Here is a 12,244-nt window from a genome sequence, read left to right on the forward strand (position 1 = left end):
TCTTTATTCCTTGTTTATGTACCACTTGGCTGAGCATTTTGCCCTATGTTTGTTAAATGAAAAGCATCTGTTTCGTTCTGGCATAAACAGCAATATAAACATAGTTTCACACATTATTCCAACATATTTAACAATGAGGTTCTTCTCATTTTGCACAGAATAGGACACGCAATGAAGACAATCAATGAGAACCAGAAGATCTACTGTTATAATTAAGAACATTGAGAATAGGCAAGGGAAAAAGAAAGCCAGGCCGCACATACATGGACAAAGCCCATTTCTCAGAAGATACAACTTCTAAGAAACAGAAAGATTTGCCTTATGATAGGGATTTCTCCCAAATTAAGATATACAATGATTTCAATTTTACCTCAAAAAATGCTGTCCTTGATGTTTCAAATCAAACTCTTCTAACAGTAGATGACCTTCAAGAAAAGGCTACATATAAAGAGACTTGCAGACATGCAGACATGGCCATGACTCTGGGTAAAATGATTAAAACTGTTATCAACAAAAGCTATGATAAAGAGAAACAATCCACCACAAATCTTGATATTCCGGCTAATGGAAGAGTCCCTTCAAAGTCAAACATTTCTGATATTTCACTCCATCATCTTCCCAATCAGGAATTCTTAAAAGGTCAAGACATTAATTCTGAAACTCTCCCAAATATTTCTAATGCTGACAGTCCTGATGAAGTTATTATTAAAAATATTATTTTGCGCCATGTTAAGAATTCTTGGCCAAAAGGACACACCCCAGAACTCACAAACCAACTGAGCCCCAAAAAGGGTGGTGAACACAGCAAAATGCCTTGTTGTTCTCTAACTGTGACAGAAGAAAATGCCTCTGATTTAGAGGCTGCTGGAGAGAGCAGCCATCAAGAAACTTCACATTTTCTAACTAAAATCAAGAGTCCACATGATAAGCCAAAAAGTTGCCAAGGGCAGCCACCCCAGAAACCGCAGACTGACAAAGCAGTTTCAGGCAGTGGGTTCAAACATGGCCCTGGTCTGGTTCATTACCAGTTATCTGATTTCCCTAAGGTTGTTCCCAAAGGGAAAATCCCTAAAAATAAACCAATTAATAAACCACTTACAACAGATAAGCAAGCCAGCTTTTCTCCTAAATTGAGAGATAAGTCAGCTATTGTGCAAGATATTTTAGAAAGCATGTCTGGGTCAAACTGTATGGAAAGACAAGGGCAGAAAAGGAAACTTGCTGAACCTTCACAAGAGATAGAGGTAAGTGAAAGTGGTCTCCAGGAATTGCAAGATCAGGGCCACTGCTCATCCATGTCAGTGTGGGTCTTTGTGAGGAACATGGAACTGACTTCTAGTCTTTGACCTGTCAGAAGCTCAGTGGGTGTCTTGCTGAGAAGAATCAGGGGCTAGAAGAACAACACATCATAGAATAAACTCCAAATTCTTTGATCTGGAATTTGAGTTTCCCCATTTTTTGGGGGGGGGGGCGCTCCATCCTATCCTTATAAACTTAGCTCTCATCCCCCAGGAGTCATGGGGGGCTGGCTGGTCCCCAAACTCTCTGGCCCCACATGCTCGTACCCTCAGAACTCCTGCCCTAAATGGAACATCCCATCTCTGTTTATCAAAGACTGGCACTTTTCCATGGCCTCCTTCAATTCCCCGTTGGCCGTGGGACTTTCCGACCCTCCTTCCCACCCCAGTCACTCCTTCACATCCTCTGATGTTTAGGTTTCTGTCCGAACATTTATGTCGGCCTGCTTTGGGTCATGATAATTTGGAAATATCTGTTTCTTCTACTAGACTTGAGTACTCTGAAGGACAACCACCTTGTCTTCATCTTTCTATTGCCTGATTCTCCCAAGGGTCTGGCCTTCTGCCTTCCATATATCACACCTTTGGTTATTAATGATAAATCAAACCATATTTAGATCTTTAATAACATTCCAAGCTTCCTATATTGGCAACAATTTAGTAGCAATTTTTTAAATGCTTACATTGGGATTTTTTTTTTTTTTAAGTAATCTCTATACCCAACATGGGGCTCGAACTCACCACCCCAGGATCAAGAGTCTCATGCTCTACTGACTGAGCCAGCCAGATGCCCCCAAAGACCAAATTTTGTTAATGTTTAATTATACTATTTCCCCTTTCCTCTTCTTCCCATCCCCTATCCAACTTCTCAACACATTGAGACTTGGGACCTCATTGATTACTTGAGGTTCAGTAGTTAGGTAAATTCACATCAATGATCAAAGTAAACATTTTAGTTCTCTGGCACTTTACCAGGACAGTATGATCTTTCCCTTAAACTTTGTATGAAGGGCACTCTGGACTGAACACTTTCTGCCTGTTTCCATTTTCACCCGTTCATGCTTCAGCTTCCTTCTTTTCAGCTGAACGCTCTCGGGAACTTGAGCAGAACTCCCCCTGCTCCTCCCCCCACACACACACCTGAAGCCAGCAGCCCGCCCGGCCTTGATTGTTGTGCTTCTCTGTGTCTGACATTGGCAAGTCTCAGGGGTTCTCATTTGGCTTGCAGGAAAACACCCCTGGGGGGAGGGGGTACAGTCCTCAGTGCCCTGAGGTTAGTAGGAACAGAATGGCTATTAGGCTCACCTCTCTCTGGTCAGTGGCAGTCTAAAGTCAGGTGTCTGATTTTCTCTAGTCCTGTTGATTAAGGCAGGAGAATAGACTATCCATCATACAACTGAGATATTTGTCATAACCAAAGTCTAGTTTGACCACCACCATTGAGCGCTTGGGGACGGGCATGTTTCTGAGCTTTATGTGTTGACAACAGTGGGAAGACCCTCAAGGTGAGTCACCCTGAAATTTAAGCTCCTGTCCTGTTAGTCTGTGGTAAGTAAACAATCACTGTCTTGACTCACATTTTGGAACTTAACGCATATGATTTTATATTATTCTCTAGAGTGTGTCTACTGTGTGCCTAGTTTTAGTGAGAGCACAAGCCACAGGGCTGGTGAGAAGACCAATGATGGCCCCTGCCCTCATGGAGCTTATGGTCCAGTTTTGGGAGAAATGTTTTGGTATTCCCTGTAATAGTATCGAACATGGTAGTAGCAACAGCTGATATGTCATGAATGCTTAACCACATGCCAGATCTTATGGTAATACCTAACATTTCATCCGCATAACAACCCTAGGAGGAAGGTTCTATTTCTATCCTCATCTTATTGCTGAGGAATTTGAGGTTCACAGTGATGAAGTAATTGTCTTGAGTCACCCAGCAGATAAATGTCAGAGTGGAATTCAACCTTGGCATCAGGGACCCACGTCTTGACACAACTCTGGGCTGTCTCCATGATGACCACAATATTTTGGATCTTTTTAAATAATGGTATTAACAATAAATAATGTTTTCTTTCTTTTTTTTAAAGATTTTATGTATTTATTTGACAGAGACAGTGAGAGAGGGATACAAGCAAGGAGAGTGGGAGAGGGAGAAGCAGGTTTCCCTCTGAGCAGGGAGCCCAATATGGGGTTCGATCCCAGACCCTGGGATCATGATCTGAGCTGAAGGCAGAGAATGAATGACTGAGCCACCTAGGCACCTCTAAATAATGTTTTCTTATCCTCTAATTGTACAGATGGAGCCCACAATACATATTCACCAAGAACATCTCACAGGTACTAATATTTGATTTGATTTTTTATTTTTCTAGAGAGAGAGAGGATAACGAGGAGATGGGGAGGGGCAGAGGGAGAGGGAGAGGGAGAATCTTATGCATGCTCCACACCCAGCCTGGACCCTGATGTGGGGCTGGATTTCACGACCCTGAGATCATGACCTGAGCGGAAATCAAGAGTTGGATGCTTAACCGACTGAGCCACTCAGGCATCCCAGGTACTAACATTTTTAAACCTTTTTGATTTAGATATACATTTTGAAACCTCTTTTTAAATAACAAATGGTGGTGGTTGCCACAGACTTCTGTTTTTAGTACTTAATAAGTCTGTAGTCAAGTTGAGATGAATGGAAGCCAAAACTTATTCTTTCTTATACAGGAATAGAATCTGAGATGAGTCTCTTCAAGGTGTCATCAATAACTCAGAAAGACTTTTCCCCAAGTTCTTCTTACATATTTCAGAAGATAACCCAAGGGAAACAGATGTGTCAGAAGTTAAAAGAACAGACTGATCAACTGAAGACTAAAGTAGTATTTTAAAAGCTTATTATGATGGATAGAAGTGACCAAATTCAGACGTCAGATATCATGCCATTAATGAAATATTGCATTTTTTTCACTGCAGGTACAAGAGTTTTCCAAAAGCATAGTGCAGGACTCTCCCTATCTTTTGCAAGACAAGAGTCTGGTAATAAATTTTATCCATTTTTAAACATCTCTGTTAGGGAATTTGACCTGGGTAAATACAAATGATTTTATAGCACCATGTTTCCTCTACATTGGTGGGAGTGGAAATGTTCTGGTGAAAAAACTCTGCTGAAGATAAAAGACAGTGACCTCCAGAGGCCTGGCCTTGTGTCTTACATATATTTTGCCCTTAATTATTAATGATGAGTTGAATTGAATTAAGATCTTTAATAACATTTCAAGCTTAATATATTTGGTAACTAGTAGGAAACATTGTTAGCGTTTAATTTACCCTATTTCCACTTTCCCCATCTTCTCATCCCCCCACCCTGCCTCCCAATAGACTGAGGCTGAGGATCTCATTGCTTATTTAAGGCTTGTGGACTTTGTGTTACAGGGGCTAAAAGAGCTTAGAATTCTATTTCTGTATGCATTTAGCCCTTTTTCATTGTCAAGGGAATCTGTTACCTATGGCTGTTATTCCTTAGCAGTCACCCCACAATAAATCTGAGACCATGGTAGGCTTAAGAGAATAACAAGTGAGTTATTATAAAGGGCAAGCCCATCCAGAGTTGTTGGGTTCTGGGGGATACAGGTTATAAAATTTCCCAGTATCTGACAACTCAATATATAAAACTTTGAAAACTTGAAGCTGATCTTAAAGCTATGCTTTTCAGATCAAAATCCGTGACTGTCACATCCTTGCTTGTTGCAGTTAATCAGATCACTGATTTCTATTGTAACCACACAGCCTTGTTCATCAGTGCCAGGGTTGTGGGACGTGGGAATGGAGTACGGCAATGGGGCAAAAAGCTGAGATTGCTAGAGCCATAAATGTGCAGAGTCAAAGTTAGGCCATTAGGTCAATAACAGGTGATCAGAAGGCAGGTGGTCAGAACTCCTGAAGTGAAGGACCACAAAGCTCAGAATAGGCTGTGCAGTAGAAACTAGACAGCATAGACAAAACCCAGGAAGATCCAAATGTTAAGAGACACAGTGCAACAGTGCATTACTCATTCGCTCTTCATATTAATTAAATAACTCATTCACTCACTCATTCATTCAACAAACACTTATTGTGTACTTCCTATGTCCCAGACTCTGTACCAGGCACTAGGGATTTGGAGATGAAGAAACAGTTTCAAGTGGCTTACAGTCTCCTAGAAACAACAGGTTGATAAACAGAGAAGCAACATGAAGCTTGAGAACTGTTACATGTGATGCTGATGGCAACTAGAAGAGGCTCACCCTTGCCAATTGGAGAGAACTTGGGAAGGCTCCCTGGAGGGGACCAACCTCTCACCTTGACACTGTAGGATGTATATGAGATTGGCAAAGTAGGGGCAAGAGGCCCTTCCAAGAAAAGGAACCAGCCGTGCAATGGCACAGGGGCAGAGAGTGCTGACAGTTTGAGGAGCTGTATGGCACTGTAATTGACCAGGTGGAGCTCGGGGTTCGTGTGGTGAAGAGAAAGGGAGGAAACTAGAGAGGGTGTTAAGGACTTCATTATAAAAGACCTTTAAACCATGCTAAGGAGCTTAGATTTTACCTTGAGGTTGAGTGATGGGGGTACTGAAAGCCAAGAAATGGCAAGCACCCAGGGGGCAAGTCTGTAGCCAGGAAGCCATACTCCAGGCAACAAGTTATGAGGCCCTGAACCAAAACTGGCAATGAGGTTGGAGAGGGGAACACATCTAAGAGTTTAACCAAGTGGTGGCTGATTAAGAGGGGTGAATAAAGGAAGGGAGGAGGCTTGGATGAGTTTCAGATTTCTAGCTTGGGCAACCAAGGTGAGGACTAAAAATGGAAGATCCAGTTCCTAGTGGGTGTGGGAGGTGAGCAGGAAGCAAGGCACCAAGTTCATTTGGAGGTCCTTACCGGACATCCAATTGGAGAGATCTAATAGGCAATTAGACCAATGGATCTGGGCCTCAAAGGCCTCAGTGTTTGGGCAGAAATGTAAATTTGGGTATAGCTGTTGGTTGAAGCTATGAGATTGCCCAGGCAACATATAAAGTAAGCCATAAAGAAATACAAGGAAAGAATCAGCAAACAGGGACAGGTAAAAGAAGAGGGAGTCAAAGCCCTAGACATCAGGGCTAAAAATCACCTCAGGGGGAAAAAAGATCTAAAAAAGAAAAGGGGTGCCTGGGTGGCTCAGTTGTTAAGCATCTGCCTTCAGCTCCCTTCCCTGGGTTCTGGGATCAAGTCCCGTGTCAGGCTCCCTGCTCAGTGGGGAGTCTGCTTCTCCCTCTCCCACCCCCCCTGCTTGTGCTCCCTCTCTCTCTGTGTCTCTCTCTGTCAAATAAATAAATTTTAAAAATAAAAAAGTGAGCATGAGCGGCACAACAGAATTGAAAGCACTTGGATGTTGGAGCATTCTAGGTCTAAGTACTAGTTGTACGATCTCAGACATGCAGTGTGTCTTCCCATCTCAGAGTTGCTATGAGAATTAAAGGAGGTACATTTATGGCTAGACAACCATGCTCTACCTTCGTCTGTGACATAATACAATTTAAATCCCAAGATCCTAAATTATAGCTTGTGATTGTCTTTCTCTCTTTTCCCTTTCCTTTGAACACCTAATTCCTTCTCATGGTTTTCACTGCCATCACCATCTACCAATTCCCAAGTTACAGGTCCTAACTTCTTATCTCCATCTCCAAATGTTTGTGCTTATCTTCACTTGGCTCTCCTGCTCTTGCTGAAAATTCTACTTGTCCAACATCTACAGCTTCATTCAAATCTGTCAGCCTTTTCAGATTCCTCATTTTAAGTCAGGGGTTTCGCATTCTTTCTGCCTCCCAAGCTAGAAACCTGAGCATTATCTGTGAGATCTGCAGTACCCATCAGGGTCCTGGCAGGGACCTTGACAGTTTACTCCAGTGGAACAACTGAGGAGAATTTAATGAGGCATCATTTTACAATGGTGTGGGCAAGGGGAAACCAATAAGGGACAGAAAGCATCTCATAGAAGGAACAGCAGATTTGGGGGCCTCGGGAGAGTAGCTATAGCAGTAGGAGTAGCTGGTACAAGCAGGAGGACATCAGGGATAAAAAGACCCCTACATCATCCGTCTTCATTTCTCTCTTCTCCTTTTGCCTTGCATTGGCTGAAACCAATGCCAGGACAAGGGAGCCCGTTGATGTAGCCCACTGAAGGTGAGCCTCCTGGCTGGGGCACAGAGAGAGACGGAGGATGAGTCTGGGCAGAGGACATGGAAAACATCTACTACACCTGCCATTTTGTATGCCCTTTGACCTGTATGTTTCCAAACTTGTTTATTCATTTTTAATAATCAGAATTAATCCTGGGGGTGATGATCCTGGCACTCAGCATTAACCTATGTAATTTTCACAATATGAGGTGAGGGCTATTAGTATCTCAGATGAGAAAACAGAAGTTTAGAGTTCAAGTTGACTAAAATAATACAATTATTAGGTAACGAGACTGAACTTGAACCCTAGGGTATCTGCTCCTGTAACCCAGCTGTGCTATGTGCGACATCTCTCCAGTCACCTTTCCTTTCCACATTCATGAATGCTGCCTGGTCCAGGCCCTCCTGAGCATTTTTTAAGCCTGACTTAGGTCTCACTTCTCCCGAGCCAAGGCAAAACCCTTGAATCCAGTCTCTTTTCCCAACTGGAATAAAACCCCTGAGACCAGGGCGTGTTGTGCCTGATATAATTGTGTATCTCTCATACTTTTGGCCCAGGGCCCCACACAGGCAGTTCTCAGAGAATGTTTAGCTACTGGGGACGCAGGGCCAAGGCCTGCACGCTTTAAGACCAGACCTTAACCTGCACGGTTTAAGTACTCATCTGTACGGGGGCTGCGTGTGTGGACGTCTCGAAGACCCATTTGAAGCTCTAGCTAAACTTCCTGACGTTCCTTCCGCATCTCACCGTCCAAGGGCCGTAGATTCAAACTCAGGTCCTCTAACTTCAGTTGCTTTTAAGGTCTGTGTGGCTTCGGACATACTTCCTAGAGCTCAATTTCCTCCCATATACATCTGAGATAGCAACATCTATTTGGCAACATTTACAACACGGATGTAGGGCTTAAGTAAGACAATGCACGGGAAAGTGCTCTGTAAGCTACAAATCATTCTAAAAAGCACATGATTATTGCTATCCTATTATGGAAGTTTAGAGGTTCCTGGGTAGGCTCTGGGAGAGAAATCAGGTCAGTGTACTGAAAAAGCTGTGTACCAGGAGGGGGTTGTAAACACGGAGATGACTCTGGGTTGTCTGTATTTTAGAGGTCAGACTCTGAAACAAAAAATTGCAAGGAGAAGGATGGTGGCTTCGTTTTAAAACTTGAGTATACCCTCCTTGGAACTCGGGGGGACCCAACCACATGCAGAGGCTTCCGTGTGTGTGATTCCAGTGACTTTGCTGCTACAGGTCCTGGAGAAACTGCAGAGACATCTTGAACTGCTGGAGCAGGAGTTTCTGGACAACAAGGAGAAGCATCTGACTTTGAAGCAAGTTCACAGGCATGAATCCCCAGCTGTCGGTGACTTTGATCCAGAAAGGTCAGGCTTAAACTGTGTGAGGTGGAGGGGGCAGAGGCGACCTCCTTCAGGTGGGATTCTGATGTGGCTGCCGGCTGAGAGCTTGCACAGCCCCTCTAGGGTCAGCAAAAACTCGGCCACCAGTGAACAGGTGTTAGTTACCCCATGCGACAAGCAGTGTGGAATTCCCGCTACATATGAAGTCCTGGGCGGGGCACCAGTGCAGATGGAGTCCTCGAAATGAGCAGTTGTCTCCTGGACGAGAGATTTTTATACTACAGTTTAGTCCTTTGTTGGACGTCAGAATTGGTTCTGAGACTCAGAACAACATGAGAAAACCCTAGATAGGCTCACATGTTAACCCCAAGGGGCCTTCTCTCCAAGCTCCTCGTGACCTGCCCTTCACCCCACTCCTGCCCCTGTTTCCCCCGTCTGGTTCTTCTGTCTCTTTCTCCCCCTTTTCTTTCCCATCCACAGACAATTCCAGCAGGGTAGTGGCCCAAGAGGATCATTGTTAGGCTGTTGGGGCCGAAGGTCCCACCAATCCCCATAAAGGGAAAATGTTAAAGCTTAAAGTCAAGATGACTCCTGAGTTAGTTCACATGAGAAACTTGGAAGCAAACTCACTGAAGTTTCCAACTGGCCATTTTTTATGGCCCTGCGTGCCTCTTTCTCCAATCCAAATAATTTTTAAGATGTATTCCAGGACTCAAACCTAGGATTGTTTCCATTTAATTTCCTGGTATGAATTAAAAGAATCCATTTAGGAGGCTTAATCTTTGTAAGTTCAGCTCTCTGTATTCATAGCATTTTTTCACATGGAGTCATTCTTGAGGCCAGATTACTTTAATGGTTTCTATTTTGGCACTAGTGTCCTAAGGTATATTTTTCCCCAAAGTACAATTTTACTTTTTCAAAATGAATGAAATCTCTGTCTACTGTTATTTCAATACTGAGTAATTAGACAGCAGGGATGAGGTTTTAATATTGATTTTTCCTCCCAAAGGCTTATTTTGTTTTCTGGGAAAAGAAAGATCTCTACATACTTTCACTATTTATTTAAAAACTAATAGAGTAAGGATATTTATTTTCCAAGGACTCCCACTTGTCTGGGCAGTCATTTTAAAGTCAGGCCTCTGTGCACAACGAGACCAAAGTTATGCAATGCCGTATTTATATCCTAGTTACGCCCACAGTGTGCTGGACCCAGTATACATCAAAAGAGCTTCAACTGCAATTATATCCCAGATACAGGAAAAGATTTCAATACTGGGGCAAGGGAAGGACCCAGTCTCTCTCAAAACTGAGTTAAAACCGGCTCAGAGCAAGCAAGGCTGCTGGGCTTAACACTGGTCCTCTTGTCTCGCATGGGCGTAATGTGGCAATGGGCAAAACCCCATACAATTGTCCAAAACCTTCTAAGTGTTGAATCCAAAGGCCATGGTAGATGACTTTTTGCAGGCGAAAGAATTCTGCTGATTCATTGACTAATTGCTTGAATAAGTCCACAATGTGCTCTTATTAAGACCTTCTTATTATTGCCTTTAAAAGGTAATATGCAGGGGCACTTGTGTGGCTTAGTCATTAGGTATCTGCCCTCAGCTCAGATCATGGTAAGAGGGTCCTGGGATTGAGCCCCACTTCAGGCTCCCTGTTCCAGGAGGGAGCCTGCTTCTCCCTTTCCCACTCCCCCTGCTTGTGTTACCTCTTGCTGTCTCTCTCTCTCTCAATCAAAGAAATAAATAAAATCTTTAAAAAAAGGTAATATGCAAAAATAGTTGTTTTATTTCATGCAGCTTGTTTGTCAGATATGAAATGAACAGCTGTCTCCTGGAGGAGAGATTTTTATACTCAGATAATCATTTCACACACTAACACCAAAGCCACGGAGTCAAGGGGTGGGGTTCTGTCTCCACCGATCCCTTCTCTCTGATACCGTCAGCATACAATCTTGTCTTCTGCTTTATGGAACAGATCACAAATTCCCTCAAAAACTTTTTTTCTGGGGCACCTGGCTGACTCAGTCAGAAAAGCAGGCAACTCTTGATCTCAGGGTTGTTAACTCAAGCCCCACGATGGGTGTAGAGATTACTAAAAAATAAATAAACTTAAAAAAAAAAAAAGTATTTTCCCCATCCCCAGATCTTCGTTTTTTCACCTCCTCCTCCTTCCTTCGCTTGCTTCCAACCCACCTGGCCATGGTCCTTGAGCCCACTTCTTCCCACTACCTTCAGGCCTTGCTCTATCATTTCAGTTCCTTCCAGTTTCCAACTTCTCCTTGTCCCCTGCCTAGTTCTTGTCTGCCTGCTGGATTAGAGCATATTTTTCTGTATTTTACTTAAGTATCGATACGGTTTTCCATGCGTAGATCTTTGTACCACCGCTAACTAAGTAGAGCAGCCTTTCCCACTGGATGAAAGTGGATGAAAAAGCCACTTTCATCCCATTAAAAAAACCCTCCATGTGTAGATGGGACTGGTTCTGCTCTGTGCCATTGAGCTATGTTTCTATTTCCACACTAACCACACAGTTTTAAATTACTGTAGTCTAGTGTACATTTGAAATATTTCTTAAGTTTTGTTAGCTGTTCTTGCACTTTCTTCTTACTCAGAAACTTTATAATCAGTTCACTAAACTTCCTCAATGAAATTCCACTAGAATTTTGTTCAGGATTGTGTTGAATTTACAGTTTAGTTAGAGAAGAGTTGAAATCTTTGCAATGAGTTTTTCCACCCAGGATCATGTTTTCTTTGTGTAGATTTCATGCATGTTTTGTTAGACTTATTCCTAGCTATTTTGTAGGTTTTCTGAGCATTAGTAATAGATGTTTCCATAATTGATATATAGGAAATAAGGAAAAATCGCATATTTAACTTGTGCTGGGCTACCTTACACAAGTTTGCTTTTAGTATTTGATTAACCATTGATTATCCATTGATTATCTTAGGTGCGACAGTCATTGCCTTTGAAAATAATGATAGGTTCTCCTCACTCCCATTCCCCCCTAAATATTTATACTTTATCTTTTCTTCCCACCAATTCTTAACATCATGTTTCTTTTTATCAATTTATTTGCTAGGTTTTCCAAAACAATGATAAATAATACTAGCAAAAGCAAGCATTCTTGTCACGTTCTGAAGAGTAAGGGAATTTTTTTTTTTTAAGATTTTATTTATTCCTTTGTCAGAGAGAGTGAGCACAGGCAGACAGAGAGGCAGGCAGAGGCAGAGGGAGAAGCAGGCTCCCCGCTGAGCAAGGAACCCGATGTGGGACTCGATTCCAAGACCCTGGGATCATGACCTGAGCTGAAGGCAGCTGCTTAACCAACTGAGCCACCCAGGCGTCCCAAGTAAGGGAATTTTTTTCCAAGTATGATACTTGCTGTAGTTTCAAGTAGATAAGCTTT

The 12,244-nt window shown here is 42.7% G+C and overlaps 1 protein-coding gene across 1 annotated transcript in view; it reads left to right on the forward strand.

The window, feature by feature from the left end:
• Positions 1 to 263: 263 nt before the first annotated feature.
• The window catches only part of AKNAD1 (AKNA domain containing 1), a gene marked incomplete at both ends in the record, with an annotated part of 34,659 nt that continues 22,678 nt past the window's right edge, over positions 264 to 12,244 (forward strand). The window contains 5 exons of the mRNA XM_080801675.1: positions 264 to 1,244; positions 3,596 to 3,635; positions 4,014 to 4,162; positions 4,260 to 4,322; positions 8,729 to 8,859. Of these exons, the coding sequence (XP_080657801.1) occupies positions 264 to 1,244; positions 3,596 to 3,635; positions 4,014 to 4,162; positions 4,260 to 4,322; positions 8,729 to 8,859 (1,364 nt within the window). The remainder of the gene's footprint in view (positions 1,245 to 3,595; positions 3,636 to 4,013; positions 4,163 to 4,259; positions 4,323 to 8,728; positions 8,860 to 12,244) is intronic.

The sequence above is a fragment of the Martes martes genome (assembly GCF_963455335.1).
Source record: "Martes martes genome assembly, chromosome: 4".
Classification (NCBI taxonomy): Eukaryota; Metazoa; Chordata; class Mammalia; order Carnivora; family Mustelidae; genus Martes; species Martes martes.